The sequence below is a fragment of the Bos javanicus genome, chromosome 7 (genome assembly GCF_032452875.1).
Source record: "Bos javanicus breed banteng chromosome 7, ARS-OSU_banteng_1.0, whole genome shotgun sequence".
NCBI classification, from domain to species: Eukaryota; Metazoa; Chordata; class Mammalia; order Artiodactyla; family Bovidae; genus Bos; species Bos javanicus.
In genome coordinates this window covers 19,848,673-19,872,239 of record NC_083874.1, presented here as the reverse complement: position 1 = coordinate 19,872,239, position 23,567 = coordinate 19,848,673, and the positions used below count along the sequence as shown (strand labels likewise).

The window sequence follows — 23,567 nt, the reverse complement described above, 5'->3', positions numbered from 1 at the left end:
GGCTGAGTGATGGGCCCCAGGGCGGACACAAGGGGCAGCAGAGAGACACTCAGACACCCAGTTCTTGGAACCAGTCTTTATCCAGGCGCTAATCCTTCGCTTCCTGGGGTCGAAGTGCCCATGGGCTTCCTGGAACCGCCCCCGCCCCCCATGGGCCCGCCCCTGTGGTGTGAGCCCGGGAGGCAGCTCACCGGCCCTGCCCCTCTTCAGGCCTGGTCCGCATCCCCACCCTGAGCTCCCCACTCTCTCAGTCCTCTGGGGCCCGAAGCCCCGCAGGCAGGGTCAGGGCTCCTGGCTGCGGGGCGGGGCGGGACCGTCCGTGTCCTGCCCCCCATTGGGGGCTGAAGCACCCGCGCTGCGTAGCTCCCGGGCCAGCTTCTCAGCCAGTTTGCGGAAGGGTGGCCGGCGAGTGGGTTCAGCTTCCCAGCAGCTGCCCATGAGGGCATGGATGGACCCAGGGCAGCCTTCAGGGGGCTCCATGCGGTACCCCTTCTCCACGGCCTCTGACACCTCCTTCAGCGACTGTGGGCAGAGGCCACTCCAGTGTGGGCTGGGGTTCAGGATCACGACCCCCTAGACTGGCAGGGGACCCAGCACCTCCCCGCCCGGCCCCCGGACCCTGCTCACCATCTTGGGGTATGGAGCCCGGCCGTATGAGAAGACCTCCCATAGCAGCACCCCAAAGCTCCAGACATCCGACTTGCTGGAGAACTTCTGTGGGGCCCGAGATCAGGGTGAGAGGGACCTCTCAGGGCTTCTGCTCCAGCCCCTGCTTCCTCCAGAAAGTCCCCCTGGGTTGACCTTCACTCTGTAGTCTCCTCCCAATAGACTCCTGCCCCTGAATCCTCCTACCCCTCAACCCAGATTCAGTGCAAAAACAAGGTGTTTCTTGCTCTCCCTCTCTGAGCCCAAGACTGTTGCAGAAACGAGGAGACAAAGGCTCAGAGAAGGGCTAAGACGAACAATTAGTGGCCAAGGGCTTACAGGGGAGGTGGAGCCATTCTTTTGGAGGTTCAGGGGCCAGAGACATGGCCAAAGGCTCGTAGTGGAACTAGGGTTCCCAGGGCCCTGGGGCTAAGGGGGGCTCACCCCATGCTTGAGAGCCTCGGGTGCTGTCCACTTGACGGGCAGCCGGCTGGAGTCCAGCCCCTTCCGCTCGGCTTTGGCCAGGCCGAAGTCACTGACCTTGGCCACCAGGTCCTCCGAGACGAGGATGTTGCGGGCGGCCAGATCGCGGTGCACCAGCTTCTTGCTCTCCAGGTATTCCATGCCCTCGGCCACATGCCTGGGGGAGGGGGCGCCGGGCGAGGGGCTGGGACGCCTGGGCCAGACTCCCGAGGCCAGGCTCCTCCCTGCTCCATGCCTCGACTTCCCTGCCACCCCCTGGAGCCCCACTCACAGGGAAAACTGCAGGAGCTGCGGGGTGTTGACAAGCGCCCGGCCCCGCGTCCGTAGAAAATTCACCAAGTTACCCTGTGGGGGGCGCGGGCAGGGTCTAGGAGCGCTGCAGGCTGCTCAGCCACCCACCAGCACCCTACCTGACCCTCCGGTCCTGCCCCCCTCCTAACCCCCACCCTCAGGTCCCGCCCCACTCCCACCCCACCCCAACCCCCAAGCCCTACTCCCACCACCTCCCCCCACCACCCTTGGGTCCTGCCCCACCTTGCTCACGTGCTCCATGACGATGTAGAGGCCCTGATGTAGGATCACACCCAGTAGACGCACCAGGTTCTTATGCTGCACCTTCCTGGGGGCAGGTGGGTGTGGGGTGAAGGTGGGATGGGACTGTGGCCCTAGGGCGCCCTCCCCTGCCACACCCAGGGCTCACGTCATGACCGCTGTCTCGTCCAGGAAGGCCTGGGCTGTTACGTCACATTTGATATTCTTCACGGCCACCTTCTGCCCCAGGTACTCGCCCTGCAGGACAGCTGGGGGGCAGGCAGGGATGGGAAGGGGCTCAGGACCCCACAGAGACAAGACAGACATGCACATATCCACTCACATGAACCGTGGAAGAGGCCAATGCAGTGGCAGGTCCCCAGGCCTGGAAACCCCTCCCCGTAGGCTCCAGTTGTCGTTCAGTTGCTCAGTCGTGTCTGACTCTGTGCGACCCCATGGACTGTAGCTCACCATGCTCCTCTGTCCATGGGAGTCTCCAGGCAAGAATACTGGAGTGGGTTGCCATTTCCTCCTCCAGGGGTTCTTCTGGACGCAGGGATCGAACACGTGTCTCTTACATTGGCAGGTGGGTTCTTTACCACTGAGCCACCTGGGAAGCCAACAGGCTCCAGACCCCAGAGCAAAGATAATCACCTAAGCCAGGGGTCTGCAAACTGCAGCCCTTGAACCCAATCTAGTCCCCTCAAGGGTTTTTGCAAGGCCTGCAAGCTCAGAATGGGTTTTTACATTTTTAAATGGTTGGGAAAAAAAAAAATCAAAAGAAGAAGACTATTTCATGACATGAAAATGATACAAAATTCAATTTCAGTGTCCATAAATACAGTTTTATTGGCACGTGGCCTTGGCTGTTTGTCTCCCTGTGGCCTGTGGCTGGTTTCCTGTAACAAGGGCAGAGCTGAGCAGACATGACAGAGAACAAGCGCACGCCAGCCCTTTCCAGAGAAGGTCCCGATGCAAGCCCTGGGACCTCCCAGGATAATAACCTCAGGCTGTGGCCTCGACATAGAGGGTCCTGGGACTTCCCTGGTGGTCCAGTGGTTAGGACTCTGAGATTTCGCTGCTGAAGGCAAGGGTCCAATCCCTGGATGGGGAACTAAGATCCCACAAGCTGTGCAGAATGGCCAAATAATAATAATAACAACACATAAATTTTAAACATTTGGGACTTCCTTGGTGGTCCAGTGGTTAAGACTCCGTGCTACCAATGCAGGTTCGATCCCTGATCAGGAAGATAAGATCCTACCGGCTGCACGGCCAAAATACAAATAATAATAAAACAGAAGTGTGCAAGGGTCCAGGGGGTGTGAAGTACTCACTCACGCCCACTGGCTACCTCACCACCTCTCTCCTCATCCTGGCTGTCATGAACCTCCTTCCATAGAGAGGAGCCCTTGTGGCCTCACTCGCATGGTAAGTAGGTATCAAACGTGGGTGTCAATTCATCTCTGGGAGCCCCCCCTCCCTCAGCCCCTACGAAATCCCCTGCTCACCTCCAAACTCTCCCTCTCCGATCTGCGCTCCCAATGTCAAATGCTGCAGGTTCAGTAACCAGCCGGCTGTAGAGGGGGACCCAGTGAGAGGGCGGCCAGCAGCTCCACTCGACAGGAGGCCAGGCTCCGTCTGGTCTCCCATAGCAGTGGCCGTGGCCGCGTCTGAGGCACCACACTCCTGGCACCAGTTACGGGGCTGGGAGTGGTGGTGAAAGCAATGAGGCCCACCTGTCAGGGCCCTTCTCTCTTCTACCTGGAGACTGTGTCCTTCCAAGGGCCCTGCAGAATCTTCCTTTACGGTGCTTTCCCTCTGCCTTCCTCTCTCCACCAGGGATACACAGACCAAAATATACAACAGATACTGGGAAAGTTTCCAGAACTTCTGGTTAAGGTTCTGGAAGATTCTTAGAATATTCCAGCACTCTAAGTCATCATCTTGGGACTTCCCTGGTGGTCCAGTGGCTAAGACTCCATGCTCCTAATGCAGGGGGCCTGGGTTAGATCCCTGGGCAGGGAACTAGATCCCACATGCCACAGTAAGACCTGAAAGTGTTAGTCACTCAGCTGTATCCGACTCTCTGCGATCCCATGGATGGTAGTCTTCCAGGTTCCTCTGTCCATGGGATTCTCCAGGCAAGAACACTGAAGTGGGATGCCATTCCCTTCTCCAGGGGATCTTCCCGACCCAGGGATCGAACCTGGGTCTCCCACATTGTGGGCAGATTCTTTACCATCAGGAAAAGTGGTAAGTGAAGAGCTTCCCTGTCACTCAGATGGTAAAGAATCTGCCCGCAATGTGGGAGATCCATGTTTGATCCCTGGGTCGAGAAGATCTCCTGGAGAAGGGAATGGCAACCCACTGCAGTATTCTTGCCTGGAGAATCCCGTGAACAGAGGAGCCTGGCGGCTACCTGGTAGTCCATGTGGTTGCAAAGAGTTGAACACGAGTGAGTGAATAACACTATAAGGTGGTAAGACCCAGTGCAGTCAAATAAATAAAAATAAATATTTTAAGTCATCATCTTTGTGCTAGCCTCCCTGATCTTTCTGCTAAGCACACCTGTGTTCTCCTGCCCCCTGCATTGTCCTCTGACAGGCTCTGTAGGTCTCCTCCTCTTCCCCAACAAATCCCCTCTTAAAATCACCAGCCCTTGGATACTATCAGGCACAGTGACACCAGCCTCCACCTGGGTGTCATCCCCAAGACATTTCCAAGAAGACAGCCATGATCACCAGGTTCAAAGAGGGGTGGCCAGGGCAGGGTGCGCTTGCTCTAAATGTGGGAGATCTCACTACTCAAGGGTGGCAAAAGCATTTCAGGTGAGGGGAACAGAATGCACAACAGTCCGGAGGCATGAGGGTAAGTGCAGAGTCACACAACCCCAGGGGCATGTGGAAAAGAAGGGCCTCGTAGATGAAGCAGGAAAGATAGCTCAGCCACAAGGGAAGGTTCTAGAAGGCAGTGGAGCTGCCTGGCCTCCCCACTTTAGACACGGGAGTGATGTGGGTGGATTTTCACGTAGAAAGTTGCCTCTGAGGCCACAGGGTTTGGGAGGAGGGGGGACTCCCCCCTCAGGAAGGAGGTAGTCTGATGGGAAGGTCCAAGGCTGGGCCATGGAGGGGCCAGATTTAAACTAGCGTTAATAGAACTTGGCCATGGAGGGGTTGTGGGAGGCCGGGGGGCCAGGGGACGGGCTGGCATCGAGGATCTGCCCAGGGTTTCTGACTCAGGTGAAGGATGATGAAACAAGGGGAGCAGCTGGTGTGGGAAATAAATGGATAGTGTGCTGATGGGTGTGTGCAGGCGTGCCCCACCCAGCCCAAGGGCACCCAGGTCTTCCACCTGCAGAGCCTGGCACTGTGACCTACCCAGGTGAGGCAGCCTTGGCCGTGTGCCCTGCGTCCCCAGGCCAGGCCGACTCAGGAGGGAAGGGCGGGGCCCCTTACCCTTGGCCAGCTCCTCCTCCGCCGACTTGGTGCCTTGCTTTCTCTTCGGTCTCACGAGTTTCGTGCAGATGGCCCCCTGGTCCTTGCTGTAATACTGCAGCGGGTAGGGCAGGGCAGACGCAGCCGTGAGTGTGACTCCCCCACATCCGGTGAGGCCCTGCCTCCCATCCCCTTCCCAGGGGGTTCTCCGGAGGGGTGGGCGGCGCTGAGGAGGAGGAGAGGGGGTGGGTTCCCACAGGACTCTCTAGGCTGGTTTCCATGGAAACAGGAGGATGAGGGTGTGTGTCTTGGGACTGGCGTCAAATTGGAGGTTCCTGGGTGTCCCTGGAGATGGGGGGACGTGGAGGACTCAGACTGTCTGTAGGGTCCGTGGTCCAGGGAGCAGCGCCTCCTTGTCCACACTGGGGAGCATGAGCCTCTGGTGGGGGGTCCCATGCCTGGTCTCCCTACATCTTTGCACTAGGGGGGCTGGGCAGCCGCACCTCCACCATATCCATGAGGTTGCAGAAGCAGACCTCCTCGTCGATGGTCAGGTGGCCGTCGCGGTGCAGCACGCGGTAGTGGATGACGTCGCGGCCGAAGCTCACGCACAGCACGTAGTCACCCGGGTGCCGTGCGGACTCCCGCACCAAGAACAGCCCGTCCTCAGGCGGCTGCAGCTGCTGCACCGCCTCCTGGCCCGAAATCTTCCCGTGGAACCACCTGCCGCCGGTGGAAGGGCGGGCTGGGCGGGACTGGCCGGGCCCTACTGACTCCACCCGCGTCCCGAGGGCGCTTCCCCACGACTTACGGCATGAGGCTGAGCTTGGGGTCTGCCGAGAGGGCCTCGCGCTCCCGCAGCGCCCCAGCCGCCAGCAGCCCCTCCTGCCCGCTGGCGTGGTGCTTGGCACGGTACCAGCTCTTGTTCTGCCGGGAGGGAGCCAGGGGTCGGTGGGAGGAGATGTTTCCTGGAGGAGCACCCCCTCTCTCCAAGCACATTCCCCCCTACTCACTTCACAGGCCTCAAGGATGGTGACCACGTCGCCCTTGCAGAAGGCCAGCTCCCCGGGTTTGGGGCGCGTGTGCTCACACTTGGTGATGCACTGGGTACCGGGGGCCCAGCGCCTCTGGTAGGTAGTGGCGAGAGGAGGAAAGGGGTCATGAGATGGAGAGATGGTGGGGGTGGGGAGTGGGGCCCAAAGGAGAGAGAAAGACTATTGAGGCAGAGACCCAGAACAGAACACAGGAGAGAGGAGATGCGGGTGGGGGGTGCGCAGAGCACCCAGTAGAGGAAACAGAGTCACAAACAGAGGGACCCCCCGGGGCAGAAGATGGGAGGAAAGAGTGGGAAAAAACACCAAGTGACAGAAAAAGACCTGTGGACACTGCCTAAGGGGACACGGGTCAGATGGCCCCCACCCCCCCTCCAGCCCCGTGGAGCTGAGGTCCTGTGGACGGAGGAGAGGAGGGGCCTAGGCCCAGGCATCCAGTTGGGAGTACTTACCGTCGGCATCCTGGCTGAGATGGGTGAGGGGTGCCAGGCGTGGAGGAAGCGAGGGCTTCCCTGGGGAGGGGCAGAGACCAGCTGGAGAGCTCAAGATTCAAGCCAAGCTGGGGGCCCAGGGGCCATGACTACTGCTTCCAGCCTGGACCAGGTGGAGGCGACAGTCTGGCGGCCTCCCCCCCACCCCCAGGGGTTGTGGGGGGCCCAAGGCGCTGGCTCCCCAAGCCCCTTAGGGGAGGTGGTCTTTCCCTGGGAGAGCTCCTTAGCATGGAGCCTGGCTGCGCCGTCATCCCCAAAGGGAAACAGAGGCACAGGGCAGGCTCAGAGTAAGTGGCCAGGGGCTGGCTCAGGCCCCAGCAGCCCACACTGGGGTGCTTGGAGCCACTAAACGTGGGGCGCTTGGAGCCACTAAACAGAGCCTGGTTCTTCCTCTTTTCTGGTAAAGTAGGCAGGGGTACATGAGGAAACAGAGGATGATTCAAGGTCATTCCCAAGAATCTCTGACCCTGGCGGGGGTGAGGCGGGGCAGTGCCGCCGTGCTGGGCTCCTCTGGCTGCCGGCTGGGTCTCTGATCCGCGCCCCCCACCCCCCCACCGCCCCCGCCCTCACTTCCCAACCAAGGACAGAAACAAAGTCCCGCACTGCTGCTGGGGCGGGGGCATTTCTGTCCCCTGCTTTCCCCATGGATCCCACCAGGTGGCGGGAGCAGTGGGACAGGTGGGGAGGAGTGAGTCTCCACCCCAGAAATCCCCAGCCCTCTGTGTACTCACACGCATACTGATCCATGTACACACGAGAACACACAGAAACACACAGGGCTTGGACACAGGTGGACACAGGTACCCACAGGCACGCGGGTATGCAAGCAAAAGCAGTTTCTCCTAGAGACAGTTGTGCACACACGTCTCACGTGTGAACACACGCACAGACATTCGGAAACGTGTGTGCCGCCCCCCCCAACCCACACTTGAACACCTGGGCGCCACACGCTGGGCCACCCGGGCACGCAGGGCTACACGCAGGGCCGCGCACACGCAGCGCAAGACACGCGCGCACATCCCTCCACGTGGACGCGCGGATACACACGCCCAGGGGTTGCAGACGCGCATACCCGCACCCACAAAAATACCACCCCACCCGACTCCTGGGCGCATCCAACCATACCCGCCCCAGCCGCGTACCGGCCGCACGCCCCGGAAGCGCGCGCTCGCGCTCGCACACTGGCCCCTCCTGCGCTCGCCCAGCATCCCCCCCACCCGCTAGCCCTTGGGGCCCCTCCACTGTCCTACGGTCTTTTCCCACTATCCCCTCCAGCGCCCTCACCTGTTCAGGGGTCGCCCCTGGGCTGCACTCCGTGCCTGCCCCCAGGAGGGCCCCCGCGCGCCGGCTGCGCACCCCGAGGCGGCCCCGGCTGCACAACTTGGAGCAAGTTGCTGCGTTTCCTCATTTTGGGTTGGGGGAGGGCTGGAACCGGGGTGGGGGGAGCGGGAGGCGCGGCAGTTTGAGCTGCCCCCGCGGGTCCTAGCGCCGGCCGCACTGCGGTCTGCTCGGCGCGCCGCCGCCACCGGCGGCCCCTCCTCGCCCCGCCTCCGGGGCCCCTGGCACCTCCCGCGCGGCGCTCTCGAGATCCACGCCACTTCCCGGCCTGGCGCCGCGGGGCGCGCAACCCGCGCGTTCCGGTAATCCACGCCTCCCGGAGAGAGGACAGCCGGCACAGGGAGGGGAAGGAGAGAGCTTCCCGTCCGGGCAGGTAAGCAAGTCTCAGAGTCCAGACAACACAGTGGACCCTTCTGACTCCAACGCCCTCAGCCAGCTCTAACAAGAGTCTCATTTCAGTACCTGGCCCTAGGAAAGAGCTGTTGGTGCCCGGCACAAAGAAAGCCCTCAAAATGTCAACCACCATGAATATTCTTATCATCATCCTTGAAATTAAGGGAGAATTGAGAGTAAAGGGAAAAACATCACCTGGAACTGGAGGCCTCCTGGCAGAGCAACACAGGGCCTCCCCAAGGCCAGCCCAGCTCGTGCCTCGGTTTCCTCCTCTGTAGGGTCAGGCAGCACCAGCTTCCGGCTCAGAAGGGAGTTCTCTGAGCATCTGAAGGCCTGGGGGCCCAGCCCTCGCCTTTCCTCTGTGAGCTCACTTCGAATACTTTCTAATGGATGAGTGGATGGGTCTGTGAGGACAAGGATGAAGCTGACCTTAGGAGGGTGATGCCCCAAGATGCCCAGAATTCAATTTTCTGGTACCCCCAAAGTCTAAGTGTCTGTGCACCAAGATGTCATGTGATTTCTGGGAATAGAGACCCAATGAGAAGAATTAGGGGCTTCCCCAGTGGCTCAGAGGATAAATAATCTGCCTGCAAAGCAGGAGACACAGGAGAAGTGGGTTCAATACCTGGGTCAGGAAGATTCCCTGGAGGAGGAAATAGCAACCCCCTCCAGTATTCTTGCCTGAAAAATCCCATGGACAGAGGAGCCTGATGGGCTCCTGGGGCTGGCTCATGGGGTGGCAAAGAGTTGGATACGATGAGCAGCTAAGCACAAGACAAGAATTGGAGATATTCAATATCATGCAATATTATGCACCAAAAACTAGGAAACTGTGTATAAGAAAATGCTAAAATCTCCAGTTGTCAGAAACAACCACCACTTACCAGAATGTGATAGAAAATAAACTGTGTGATCCCATACAGGTCATACAGGAAGCATCATGTCCAAGGGGAACAGTCCAGCAGGGGCCCCCCGAACCTGCAAAAGGTTATTCCCAGTGAAGGAAGCAGGCAGGAGGGGAGCGAGAGAGGGGGGTCTTTCTCTGTGGTGGTGTAATGTACTAATACTGGCAGTGTTTGCCAGGAGGTTTCCTGCTCATCCGGCTCTCTGGGCTCATCTGGGCTCCGTGGATCCGACTGTGGGATTGTCCCAGGTGCCCCCCAGCCCCAACTTCCCAGCCACGGGCACTGCTCTGGACCAAGGGGCTGGGAACCCTACAGCTAGCATTCAGCAGGGTCACTGGGGGCCAACCGTATATGGCAAACCATCATCACTTGCCCAAAATAGCGCAGCGTCAAAGTGGCCACAGCGGAAATCCAGCAGCACTGTTAGAGTTACACCAGCCACTGTGGCAGGCCCAGGAGCACGAGGGAGGGCTGCCTGCTCTCCTCAGCACGGCCTGTGCTTACGACTTCCCCGGTGCCCTGGCACCCCATGGAGCCTTTCTCCTTGATGCCACCAGAGAGATGGGAGGAGGTTGAATGGGTTTGCTATCTCCCTCTGCAAAACCGTGACACTTTGTGTCTAAGAAACATCTCCATCCTCCCCTGGACAGGGTCCTTGTCCCATGCTCTGTGAGATGGCCCTACCAGAGAAACCAGAGTTGCTGAGACTGGAGAAGGAGAGTCTTGAGCAAACAGCATCAAGTGCCCTTATCAACAAAGGCTGGCCTGGGAAGGGGAGGCCCCCATGGCATGGGCATGGGGCAGGGGGCAGTGCCTGACTCTAGGGGGACAGATATGAGTCCATGGTTTATGTGGGTCAGAGCTACATAAGGGGTGAGTTCCCTATCCCTGGAGGCATTCAAGAATTGACCACTTTGAATCACAAAGATGTTCTTCCAGTCCCCAGGGTAGCCATACCAGTGTCTCCTGCCTCCTGCCTTCTACCTGCCTGAAGCCAGTGGGTAGCCACATCACGGATCGCGGGGTCCTCACCCTCCAGGTTCCAGTCCTGTCGACTTGATTCCAGAAATTCTCTGGCCCCCCTCCCCGACCCAGGCAAGCCCTGTGGTCCAGGTGACACAGAAGCCCCCTCTCTGCTCCTTTGGCTCCTCCAGGTTTCTTCCTTGTAGTCCTCCACCTTCTACTGCACAGCCAAGGGATGGACATGTGACTGTGGCCCTCCTTTGCGCCATACCCTTCTGGAACTCCCCATTGCCTGAAGGCAGAGCCTAAAGCGCTCAATCTGCATTCAGGGCTCTTGTGTTCAACCTCCAGCTGGCCTCCCAGGTCTGACCTTCTCCCACCAAGTACCTAGCAGTTTGGCAGCACTGAACCGCAGGAGTTTGCAAGCATCTGTCTCCACTGTCCTCTCTGCCTGGAATGTCCTTGCCTTTGTCTGGCTGGCACCCCCAGTTCTCTCCATCTTTACAATGCCCCCTTATGTCCCCACTTGTTTCAGAGCAAGACCCCAACCCACTTCCATGCCCTGAAAGCACATAGCACTAGCCCTCTCTTCTCGCTGTGATGGGCGTGGACCTGGCCATGGTGACTGAGCCCATCAGCCTGCCTGAAAAGGAACCAGTCCAGGGGAAGCAGAGAGAGAGACTGACTCCCTCAGGAAGAATTAAAATGCTTGGATCCAGCCATGCCTGGAGTTTATGCTATGCCTCGTATTGGAAGCTGGTCTTTGCTTTTTGGAGGCTTCAGACTGACTGACTCAATGGTTTGAGCAAACTTTGGGAGATGGTGAAGGACAGGGAAGCCTGACGGGCTGCAGTCCATGGGGTTGCAAAGAGTCGGGCATGAGCGACTGAACAACAACAAATATGGAAAATGGAACCAGAAGTTGGGTGTTGAGATGAATGGATTCTATGATGTGGAACTGGTGAGTCAGATTGGGTTGCCTTAAACCCAGCTAGAGAAGAAGGAACTCTTGGGTGTTCCCTTCCATGAACTGCTAAATATACCTTCCACCCACCGGGTCAGGTGGCGCTGACTTTGCTTGCTCACCACAGAGAAGCCCTGATGGACCCACCCTGTCCCCCTCCGAAGGCTTTTCTTTTCCTCATCCAAATCTAACTGTTCTTCACCTTTCTCTTCTTTCTATTTTCACAGTTGGAGTTTGGCTACCCCTCCCATCAACAACCTCAGATATGCAGATTATACCACTCTAATGGCAGAAAGTGGGGAGGAACTAAAGAGCCTCTTGATGAGGGTGAAAGAGGAAAGTGAAGAAGCTGGCTTAAAACGCAACATTCAAAAAACTAAGATGATGGCATCTGGTCCCATCACTTCATGGCAAATAGATGGGGAAACAATGGAAACAGTGATAGACTCTATTTTCTTGGGCTCCAAAATCACTGCAGATGGTGACTGCAGCCATGAAACTAAAAGACGCTTGCTCCTTGGAAGAAAAACTATGACAAACCTAGACCTGTATTAAAAAGCAGAGACATCACTTTGCTGACAAAGGTCTATCTGGTCAAAACTATGGTTGTTCCAGTAGTCATGTATAGATGTGAGAGTTGGACCATAAAGAAGGCTGAGCGCTGAAAATTTGATGCTTTCAAATTGTGGTTCTGGAGAAGACCCTTGAGAGGCCCTTGGACTGCAAGGAAAGCAAACCAGTCAATCCTAAAGGAAATCAATCCTGAATATTCATTGGAAGGACTGATGCTGGAGCTCCAATACTTTGGCCACCTGATAAGAGCCGACTCATTGGGAAAGACCCTGATGCTGGGAAAGATCGAGGGCAGGAGGAGAAGGGGAGACAGAGGATGAGATGGTTGGATATCACAGACTCAAAGGACATGACTTTGAAAAAACTCCAGGAGATGGTGAAGGACAGGAAAGCCTGGCATGAGGCAGTCCATGGGGTTGCAAAGAGTCAGACATGACTGAGTGACTGAACAACAACAATAATGAACACCGTGGGTCATTTACAGGCACTTCATGTTACACACCAGTTGGGATTACGGTCAGCTCCACCAAGGTGAGGCACTGGTCTCCTCTTCCTCAAAGCTCCCAGGCTTGCTGCCACCTCAGGGCCTTTGCATTCCTGGGCCTCCTGCCTGGGACACTTCCCCAGGTGTACCCCGCCTTCCAGAACCCCACGGAATATTTCAGCCCACTGACACTTCACACCGGCTTCCCCTGAAGCCCTGTACGGGCAGAAGGAACATAGACCCTACCGCATCTTGTTTGCTGGCTGCGTCTTCTCTAGAACATCAGCCCCCTGAGGGCAGAGCTTTTAGATGATGTCCTTCACTGCTGTGGCCTCGGTACCTGATTCAGAGGAGGTGCTCAGAACTCACTTAAAAAAATATTTAATTATTTTTGGCTGTGCTGGGTCTTTAATGCTGTGTGTGAGCTTTCTCTGGTTGCAGCGAGTGGGGCTACTCTTTGTGGTGGTGCGAGGCCTTCTCACTGAGGTGCCTTCTCTTGTTGTGGAGCACAGGCTCTAGGGTGCCCGGGCTTCAGTAGTTGTGGCGCACGGGCTTAGTTGCTCCACACCATGTGGGAACTTCCCAGATCAGGGATCAGACCTGTGTCCCCTGCATTGGCAGGCAGATTCTTAATGACTAGACCACCAGGGAAGTCCCAAAATGTACTTTTAAAGCCAGTAAATACTGCGGAGAGATGAGCTAGTGAGCAGTGCCTGTTACTTGTGAGGTGAGCGCTCTTATCGTACCCATTTTGCAGACAAGAAAGCTGAGGCTCAGAGGGTGCTCAGTCATGTCAGACTCTTTTGTGACCCCATGGACTGTAGCCTGCTAGACTCCTCTGTCCATGGGATTCTCTAGGCAAGACTACTGGAGTGGGTTGCCATGCTCTTCTCCAAGAGATCTCCACCCACATCTCCTATGTATTCTGCATTGCAGGTGGATTCTTTACCCACTGAGCCACCTGGGAAGCCCACCCTGGGACATAGGAGCTTTGAACGCAGGCCAATCCAGCTCCAGGACCCACACACTGACTGCCCAGCAAGGTGTGGGGCACATGGTAGATCCCCCAAATAGAATGAACCTATAAGAGCTCCCTGAATGTGGAGGGCCAGCTGCTGCCAGATGTCGGGACGGCTGAGTTGCTGTATCCCCAACTGATCTGCAGCTGGAGCACACACCGGCTCAAACTGCCCCAGTTAGCACACCTTTAAATTTAGCTTTTTCTCCCTGCCAGGGGACATGGGGATTCAGCACGGGAACGCTCCCTTCTTTCGAGGAAAAATGCTTTGCAACTGGAGTGCAGGCCACTGGGCCACTCCTGCCTGGTCCAAGGAAGGGCCTCTCAGGCAGTGTACTCTGGATGCCAGGGTGAGCTTTAGGCAGATCTGCCTTTAATGGGAGAGGCTCCCTGCTCTTCCCCAGTCCCGTGTCCCGTCTTCCTGGTACCAGAAGTGGAGCCAGGCGCCTCATTTCCCAGCCATGCTTATGGGTTCAATATGTGTAGCCTGGGTCCATATCACTTCCTGGCTTAACATCTCCCCTGGGGATGTCCCTGGTGCCCAGTGGTTAAGAACCTGCCTTGCAGTGGAGGAGATGCAGGTTTGACCCCTGGTTGGGGAACTAAGAGCCCACATGCCGTGGAACAACTAAGCCCTCCCTTGTACTGCAACTACTGAGCTTGCTCGCCACAACTAGAGAGTCCATGCACCACAACAAAGATATCTGCATGACGCAGTGAAGATCCCACGTGTCACAGCTAAGACCAATGCAGCCAAACAAACCAAAAACCTCCCCGGGTGCCAGCTGTGCTCATAAAACCCAGCTCCTGGCTACGGCTTGGTGGGGCCGCTGTCACCTCTGCTCGCATCTCTCTCCTGTTCCTCAGATGATCCGGCATTGTCCAGCCCCAGGGCCTTTGCACATGCCACTTTCTCCTCCTAGCATGTGCTCCCCCAAGCTCTTCGAAAGGCAGGCTCCTTCTTAGCACTTCCAGCAACGCCTCCGAGACCCTTCCCGACCACCCAGAGGGGCCGCCCACCATCCAAGCCTGATTACTGCCTGTCACCCTGTCTCACTTGCTCTTGTCAGTTACCTGGGATCTGCCTTGCTCTCCTTGATGGAGCGTAGGCTCCGTGAGCAAGGGCAGAGGCTGGCTGTGGCCTGGGCAATCATTTACCTCTGGAGCCTGGCATGGGGTAGGCTCTCCCAGCACAAAAGAACACAGAATCATGCGAGAGGGTAAACTTAGAGGATGAGCAGGTGACCCACAAGGTACCGGGAGACTTGCCCCTGCTCCAGGATCCCACCTTGATCCTCCCCATCCTGTCCCACGCCCTCGTGCTCTAACGCAGGAGTCAGCAAACTCTCCATCAACAGCCACGTGTCTTTTCTTCTTTTTCACTATGTATATTTTTTGGTTGCACTGGGTCTTAGTTACAGCCTGTGGGCTCTAGTTCCCTGACCAGGGTTCAAACCTGGGCCCTTTGCATTGGGAGCCCTGAGTCTTAGCCACTGGACCACCAGGGAAATCCCAAGAGCTGCAAGTCTAAACTACTCATTTCTGCCGCGGTGGCACGGAAGCCGCCTTAGAGAGAGAACACAAGGGAAAGAGAACAGGTATGGCTGCCTTCCAATGAAATGTTACTTATGGACGCTGAAATTTCAGCTTCATGTACTATTCACGCATCATGCAATATGGCTTTCTCCCCAGCCATTTAAAAATGTAAAGAACCATTTTTAGCTCCCGGAATGCACAAAATCAAACGATGCATGCTAGATGGTGGGTAAGTGGGCTGTGGTTTGCTGACCTGTGGTCTCTCTGTGTCTTTATTTTCTTATAATGTAGGCACATTTTCTAATCTATTTGATCTTTTTTTTTTTTCTATTTTTTTTTCTATTTGATCTTATAAGTGCACTCCTCATCAATTAAATTGAATGTGGAGACTTTCCTGGCTAAGACTTGGGGCTCACAATGCAGGGGGCCCAGGTTCCATCCCTGGTCGGGGAACTAGACCCCATATGCCAGTAACGTAATACCCCAGTGCAGCCAAGTAAATAAATATTTAAAAGAAAAAAAATGAAATATGTTGCTGTTCATGGCACACAGGAAGTTCTCAAGTGCTTTCCAAACCACATAAAGCTCCTCGACTCAGCAATGGGCCCCTCAAGTGTATGTGTGTTTTCTTCTTGTCAAAATTAATAGTAGCAATATTTGTAGAACCTTTGGCTCTGTGCTGAAGACTGTACAAAGCTTAGGAAAAACTGTTTTAAACAAAGCACCGTGTGTCTCTCTCCTCAGTGGTTTACACATCTCTGGATTTATCATTGGAACATTTGTTGTCCATTGATTTCAGGAACAGACTTAATTCTATGAGGCATATTTCTTTCTCCAAAGTTCTCAAACAAAGGTATCACGACTTTTGTTTAAATGAATATTCAGTGCTTATATTATATGAAACTTTTGTTCACAGTGAACAGTGTCCACTAAGGAACACTTATTTTCTAGGACTTGCTCTTTGCTCTTCCTGGAGTTAGTGATTGCCTTTGTTTTGTATGTCTGTGACTCTCTCTCCCCGAGCTCCTCAAGTGGAACTAACTACCCCAAACAGGAGCAGCTGTTGCCTGGTTGTGCTTCTGACCCCTCGTTCTTTAGCACCCAGGATTCCTGCGATGTAGCTCCAGTTTCTTGGGTCCAAGTCTCCTGTTTATTGGTTTGTGCCTTTGTTTTAGGAATTCATACGCCCCGGGCATTCCCAGAGAAAGTGTTTTCCTTCACTCTTCTGTGTGATCGGTGGTCTGACTGAGGACAAGTGCTCTGGGTACACAGTCGCTTGCCTCAGGTCTTCCGGCTTCCAGTCTCGGACAGCTAAACAATCTGAACTGTTCTGCTTCCTCATTTTCTGCTTGTCACTTTTTTTTCCCCTCCTCGTTTCTCTCTGGAAGCTTGTAGAATCTTCTCTGTCTTCTTTTCTTTTTGTTGTTCAGTCAATCAATTGTGTCTGACTCTTTGTGACCCCATGGACTACAGCATGCCAGGCTTCCCTGTCCTTCAGCAGTTTCTGGAGTTTGCCCAGACTCCCGTCCACTGAGTTGGTGATGCCATCCAACCATCTCGTCCTCTATCGCCTCTTCTCCTCCTGCCCTCAATCTTTCTCAGCATCAGGGTCTTTTCCAATGAGTTGGCTCTTCACATCATGTGGCCAAAGGATTGGAACTTCAGCTTCAGCATCAGTCCTTCCAATGAATATTCAGGGTTGATTTCCTTTAGGATTGACTGGTTTGATCTCCTTGCTGTCCACGGGGACTCAAGAGTCTTCTCCAGCATCATGGTTCAAAAATATCAGTTCTTTGGCCCTCAGCCTTTTTGATGGTCCAACCCTCACACCCATACATGACTACTGGAAAAACCATAGCCTTGACGATACAGACCTTTGTTGGCAAAGTGACGTCTCTGCCCTCCCCACCCAAATTCGTATTTACGTGGCTGCATCAGGTTTTAGTTGCAGCACATAGAAGCTTCACTGTGACATGTGGAATCTAGTTCCCTGACCAGGGGATCAAACCCGGGCCTCCTGCATTGGGAGTGCAGAGGCTTAGTCACTGGACCACCAGGGAAGTCCCTCTGTCTTCTCTTTACTCTCCACATCCTGCCCTTTGACAGTGTGGGTTTGCTGTGGATCTATTTTCACCTGTGATGCTGTACACTTGGTGGGCTCTGTCATGTTTTCCATTCCTGGCCAACTCTTTGGATGACGTCACTGGTGATTTTTTCCACTGTTGATGTCCCTGGTCTCTCTCTTTGGAACTCTTCTTAGTCACATATCGGGCTTCCTGAATTGATCTAATTTTCTTATCTACATTATTTTTTCTTTTTGTCTTGTTTTTTTTTCTCTTCCAACCCTTCTGTTGCCATTTGAATTTCGATCATCAGGTTTTTTATTTCCAACGGCTTTTTTCTGGTTCTTTGAACATTCCTCTTCAAAGGGCAAATTTAAGCTTGTTTCCTGGCTCTTGTACTTTCTACTTGCTCTCTGAGGATAGTATATATACATAAGGTTTTTTTTTTGTTTTTTCTAGAACTGCTTTCTTTTGTTCTTATTCTTTCCTCCAAGTTGTGTGCTCACACATGCTCACTTGCTTCAGTCATGTCCAACTCTTTGCACCCCTATGCGGTGTAGCTTGCCAGGCTCCTCTGTCCATGGCGATTCTCCAGACAAGAATACTAGAGTGGGCTGCCATTGCTTCCTCCAGGTGATCTTCTTGATCCAGGGATCAAACCCGCGCCTCTTATGTCTCCTGCATTGGCAGACGGGTTCTTTACCACTGAGCCACCTGCGAAGCCCTCCCAGTTTTTTCCGGCTTCTTTGATGGTTAACATTCAAGAGGAGAGGGCTACAGAGCTGACAGAAAGCTCCTCACTGTGGGAGTGGCTTCACTCTGGGGTGATTATGGGGGGACTGGCCACTACTGGGGAGTCCTCGAACATCAGCAGGACCTGTAGGGTTTTTCTCACATGCATGCTCTGTGTATGACTTCCATTTTAATCACCAGTGTTTGCCCTCAGCCCTGCCCTCCACTGTACCCATATCCCTGGGACTAAACCTTTCTGGGCAGCATTTTTTTAAAAATGCATTTTATGTCTGTGTCTCCATTATTGCTGTTCTTCAGTTGCTCAGTCATGTCTGACTCTTTGCCACCCCGTGGACTGCAGCACGCCAAGCCTCCCTGTCCCTCACCATCTCCCGGAGTTTGCCCAAGTTCATGTTCATTGCATCGGTGATGCCATCCAGCCATCTCATCCTCTGACACCCTCTTCTCCTTCTGCCCTTGATCTTTCCCAGCATCAGGGACATTTTTGCTGCCCTGAATATAGGTTCATCAGTACCATCTTTCTAGATTCCATATATATGTGTTAATATACGATATTTTTCTCTAACTTACTTCACTCCGTATAATAGGGAGGTTCAAGAGGGAGGAGACATATGTACACCTATGGTTAATTCATGTTGATGTATGGCAGAAATGAAGCCAATATTGTAAAGCAATTATCCTTCAATTAAACATAAATAAAAATTTTTTAAAAGCTGTGATGCAGCTAAAGCTGGCACACCGCCACTACTGAGCCTGTGCTCCAGGATCCGTGAGCCGAAACTCCCGAGCCCACATGCTGCAAATACTGAAGCCAGCGTGCCCCAGAGCCCGTGCTCTGAAACGAGAGAGGTCACTGCAATGAGACGCACGCATAAAGCAACAGAAACCCAGTGGATTTTATTACTGAGTTCTCTCCGCCGCCCTGCAAGGTTGGTGCTGATGAGTTTTAATCCAATTTCATAAGAGGCTCTGGGAAGTGAAGTGAGCTCCTGACACCCCATGGCTAATATGTCAAAGGGCCACGGAGTCACCCTTTTTGAGCGAAGTGACTCTGGCTGTGCTTTGGGTTCTCCCAAGGAAGGCGATGTTTGCAGATTGTTGTTGTTCGGTTACTAAGCCGGGTCCGACTCTCTGTGACCCCGTGGACCGCAGCATGCCAGGCTTCCCTGTCCTTCACTGTCTCCTGTAGTTTGCTCAAACTCATGTTCATTGAGTCGATTTGCTGAGTGAACATTGAATCAACCTCAGCATTCTCAGTCGGGGACAGAGAGAGGTCCCATGAGCAATGGCCCATGGCACATAATAAGGTGTGCATGTTGCGTGAATGAGATGATGATAGAACAGCTGCTGAGTATCTAAGACATGGCAGAGGGAGACCTAACTGTTAAACGTATGTGCAGGAAAGTATCTTGGAAAATGAGAGGGTGTGGTCCTGACTTGGGGACTGGAGTGGGTCTCTTTAGTTTAAAGTGAGGGTGGGGTGGGGGAGGAACTCACACAGCTCTGATGGAATGTGGTCTTGCGCATGGAAGTTTCAAATGCCTTAAAATCTCATTCCTTTCAACATTCAGGAAGGTGTTTGCCGAGGTGTAATTTGTAATCTGCAAATAGTCTAAACATCCAACAGTAAGAGAACAATTAAGCAAATTAGGGTACGTTCATGCAGTGGAATGCTGCTGCTGCTGCTAAGTCGATTCAGTCGTGTCCGACTCTGTGTGACCCCCTAGACGGCAGCCCACCAGGATCCCCCGTCCCTGGGATTCTCCAGGCAAGAACACTGAAGTGGGTTGCCATTTCCTTCTCCAATGCATGAAAGTGAAAAGTGAAAGTGAAGTCGCTCAGTCGTGTCCGACTCTTAGCAACCCCATGGACTGCAGCCTACCAGGCTCCTCCATCCATGGGATTTTCCAGGCAAAGTACTGGAGTGGGGTGCCATTGCCTTCTCCGGTTAATTGGCTCTACCCAAGTACACAATAAGTTAAAGGAAAAAACAGACAAAAAGCTACATCTCTTCATAGTAGCCACAAAGTGGAAGTGACCCAAATGTCCGTCAACTGGTGAATGGATCAAATGTGGTCCATCCACACGCATGTAGTCAAAGCTGTGGTTCTTTCCTGTAGTCATTTATGGATGTGAGAGTTGGACCATATTTTAGCATCTTGATAATAATGAAAAAGATTTGTCTCCAAAGGTCTCCAGAAGAATTCAATTACAAAAACTATATCTAAGCACCTTGAAAACACAGCTGAGAAATCAAAGTTGTTATAATGTCAAGTGAAGGAGGAATGTAAGTAGTATAAACAGCGCACCTGTAACCAAGTGTCAAAATGAGAAAATTGGAAGGAAACAGTATTAACGATGGTTGACTTTATTTCCCTTCTTCCATTTTTTTCTGAGAGTTCCAAGATTCTTGTAATTGGAAAAACCCAGTGCATGAAAAGAAAATTTTATTGTGTTAAAATAGACATGGTACCATGGACAAATAAAATAGACAAAATACTATTGTAACCGTTTTTAGATGCACAGCTCAGTGGCATTAAGCGTATTCATATGGTTGCGCAATCCCCACCATCGTATGATGCAGTCATTCATGCGATTCCCTTCCATCATCTCCAGAACGTTCTCATCTTCCCAAACTGAAACTCTGCCCCCATGAAACACTGACTTCCCCATCCCCTCCCCCAGCCCCTGGCCCCCGCCATCTACTTCCTGTCTCTACAGATCTGACTCCTCTAGGACCTCCTGGGAGTGGAATAAGACAGTGTGTGTCCTTCTGTGTCTGGGTTATCTCACTGAGCTTCATGTCCCCAAGGTTCATCCACATTGTAGCAGGTGTCAGAACCTCTTTCCTTTTTAAGGCTGAGTAATATTCCACCATGTGAATGACCATACTTGTTTATTCATCATCTGTAATGGACACTTGGCTTTTGGCTTTTTCTCACCATTTGGCTGCTGTGATTCCTGCTGCTGTGAAAATGGGTGTTCCATGAACAGCATATATCTGTTTTCTAGTATCTTTAGTTTTCAGAACTTGGGCAGATATATACAGGGTGACACTCCCCAGGCCCAGCTGCTTACTTTGGGCTGCCTTCTCCATGAGTCCTCTGGCCTGTTCACTCCAAAGAGCCTTGATCTGCTTACCTGAAACATCTTCTCAGCCCTGGGAGCTGAACTAACAGGTGACCAGGGAGAGGATGGAGCCAACATCTCTCCAAAGAAGTTTGGACCGGCCGAGCCCAGAGATGCTTCCTGTACCACTGAGCGTGACTTATCTAGATCAGGGGCTGCAGCGCATTTTTGTGGTTTTCATTCCGTGTTATTGGTGACTTAGCAGGTGGGCTTACTGGCAGGTCTGCCCTCTCATGTTTGTCTCTCCTGGACTGCCTGCTGGGTCTGGCTCTGGCCCTGCCCACACCACCCGCGTCATCCCTCCCACACGCAACACCATCTCCTAGCAACCGGGCTGGCCTCCAGCATCCCACAGCCTGAGGTCCCGCTTCGCTGCTGTCTCTGGCTGCTTCTCTCCCCACTGTCCCCCCACAGCAGTCTCAGTTCTCAAGTGCCTGGTCCTGAGTCTCCCTACCAGCCGTCTGCCTGCTCTGGGGTCCTCTACCCTGCGGGAAGAGGACTGGGAAGCAAAGCTGAGAAGCCACTGCTCTTCAGGCCTGCAGCAGGCACCACCGCCTGGGCGTTCCGTCCATCTGGACTGAGTACATCGTTCACCAGCTGTCTGAGTCTGTGGCTGTGTTGCCTAAACTCGGTGTCTCGCAGTTGCTAGGGGGGCAGATTTAACTCTCTGTCAGCTGGGCTGGTTTTAAACCACCTGATGGAGGAGGTCCCACCCGTCTTCCCCAGGAGGCAGGGATGGGACGGTGAGCCATGGCTGGTGAGATTCTGGGAGCTGCCGTGGCCAGGATGAGAGAGGCCCGTGGTAGTGGGACAGGGTTGCAGCTGTGACTGTTCACTACCCCCCAAAATGCCAACCCATTCTCCCTTCCCTCCATCCTCTCACTGCCTTAGCCAAAGGCCCTCACCCCGACTGGCACGGTAATCTCCTGGGATGAGACCAGAACAGGCGGTGTCATTTCATCTGCTGGGAAAGGAATTCCTCCAATACAGAGACCCATATTTGTGGGCAGGGGCATGGCTTCGAGTATTAACAAACTTGCTACACTTGGTGTCTTCTAGACCTGGGATACCGTGGTGAGTAAGACAGATGCACAGTTTCTGTCCACAGACAATTCATTGTCCTGGGGGTGGCAGCGGGCAGCGGGGAAGGCAGATAACAAACTATTTTAATCTGCTCTGTGTGGGTCTGAAGGAAGTAGACAGAGTTATGTGACAGGCCGAAGGGGTCAAGGGCTTCCCTGGTGGCTCAGATGGTATAGAATCTGCCTGCAATGCAGGAGACGTGGGTTTGATCCCTGGTTTGGGAATATTCCCTGGAGAAGGGAATGGCAACCCACTCCAGTATTCCTACCTGGAGAATTCCATGGACAGAGGAGCCTGGTGGGCTACAGTCATGGGGTCGCAGAGTCAGATATGACTGAGTGACTAACACTTTCAACTGAGGGGGTCCAGGAGGCCTCTCTGAGACCCAGAAGAGAAGAGCAGTGGCTGTACATACAGGTCGGGGAAGGGCTTACCAGGCAGTGGGAATAGCATGTGCAAAGGCCCTGGGGCAGCCGGACATGGGGCTGGTTCACTGAGGACCAGCAGAGACTAGTCGGTCTGGAGTGGAGACACTGAGGTGGAGGGTGGCCCCTGGGGTTCCTCTGGGGGCATTGTCAGGATCGGGGGTTTTATCTTGGGTGCAGTCCTGAGTTTTACCCAGAGCCCCAGCTGCTGGAGGACTAAAGCTGTGAGTGGAGCAGCAGGCAGGGGACCAACAGGACTTCTTATTGGCTTGGCCCAGAGGAACCCAGGAGGTCCCCCGGTAGTGGTGGTGGTGGTAGCCTGGGCAGCTGGGTGAACAGCAGGGCTGTGGATGGAGATGCAGAGGGGGAGGGGTGTGTGGGCAAGGCTGCCCTACGTGAATGCATGGTGTCCTCTGTGCCTGATCTGGGACCATGGCCAAGACCTGCTGAGGGGCTGCTCTGTCTCCTGGCCTTGTTGGGATGCCACTCCCCCAGGAAGGGCCTGGAAGCGGAGGCGAGCAGCCTACCCTCCTGGGGAGGTCAAATGGTCAGGCACCAGCTGGCCACTTCCTGTTTCTAGTAGATATCGCTCCAGCTAGAACCAGACTCAGCTCTGTTCACACCAGAGGGCTGATGCTCTCTTGGCCCAGCTCTGAGCAGGAAGTACTGGCCGTCTCCCTGCCCGGGTCTGTGCCGACGGGCATGTGCTACTGCCACCAGGGGCCACGCAACCTTGCCCACTTCCTACCCCTCTGGCCTCCCAACCACTGCCTGGGGATGCCCCTGGGGACTTGAAGCTGTCAAGGGCTCAGCTGTAACAGGTCTCCTTATCTGGACCCCCTCCCACTGCCCCCTGAGGTTTGCAATGAGGACTTGGGGAAACAGCAGGGGAGCTCTTGGTAGGGGGCCTGTAGGCGGAGAGCCACCCCCCCAACTCAGCTTGGTTGCCCCCTCTTGCAGGAAGCCTTCTGGGTCCCACCTCCCGCTGACAGCCTGCCGATAAGAGTATCTCCTGGACCAGGCCAGGCTGGCTTCCTGGAGTGGCTGTGGATGTGTGTGAGATGAGTGCTGTGGGTGTTGGATCCCTGGTGTTGGGGTGGGGGTCTGCAGAGCCTTGGGGAGATGTCCTGGCAGCTCAGGGTCCTGCCTGGAACCCAGCAGGGTCACTGCATCCCGAGGAAGGACTGTGTGGGCCACACCAAGACACAAGTGCACCTCGTTTACTCCCCACCCACCAAGCTTCCAGGCGGTTCTACGAAGACACTAGATGTGAAGCTGCACACAGGCTGTCCCTCAAACAC

The 23,567-nt window shown here is 54.4% G+C and overlaps 1 protein-coding gene and 1 long non-coding RNA gene across 3 annotated transcripts; one reads left to right on the top strand and one right to left on the bottom strand.

Annotated features, from left to right (window-relative positions):
- Positions 1–61: 61 nt before the first annotated feature.
- Positions 62–8,011, bottom strand: MATK (megakaryocyte-associated tyrosine kinase). 2 transcript variants are annotated; one of them, XM_061422669.1, is made up of 13 exons: positions 7,924–8,011; positions 6,601–6,660; positions 6,110–6,223; positions 5,908–6,023; positions 5,600–5,819; positions 5,118–5,211; positions 3,171–3,236; positions 1,829–1,928; positions 1,663–1,747; positions 1,400–1,473; positions 1,090–1,285; positions 628–714; positions 62–522 (listed from the first exon to the last, which is right to left on the bottom strand). In XM_061422669.1, the coding sequence occupies exons 2-13, from the start codon at positions 6,607–6,609 to the stop codon at positions 283–285; spliced, it is 1,401 nt and encodes a 466-aa protein (XP_061278653.1). In that variant the 5' UTR covers positions 6,610–6,660; positions 7,924–8,011; the 3' UTR covers positions 62–282. The 2 variants fall into 2 exon arrangements, with proteins under 2 accessions (XP_061278653.1, XP_061278651.1); XM_061422667.1 differs by lacking the exon at positions 7,924–8,011 and adding an exon at positions 7,371–7,454.
- A 230-nt stretch (positions 8,012–8,241) lies between these two features.
- Positions 8,242–19,983, top strand: LOC133250885 (uncharacterized). The gene is made up of 3 exons (XR_009737444.1): positions 8,242–8,350; positions 10,215–10,388; positions 11,430–19,983. It is a non-coding gene; the product is annotated as an uncharacterized LOC133250885 (long non-coding RNA).
- The last annotated feature ends 3,584 nt before the right edge of the window (positions 19,984–23,567 follow it).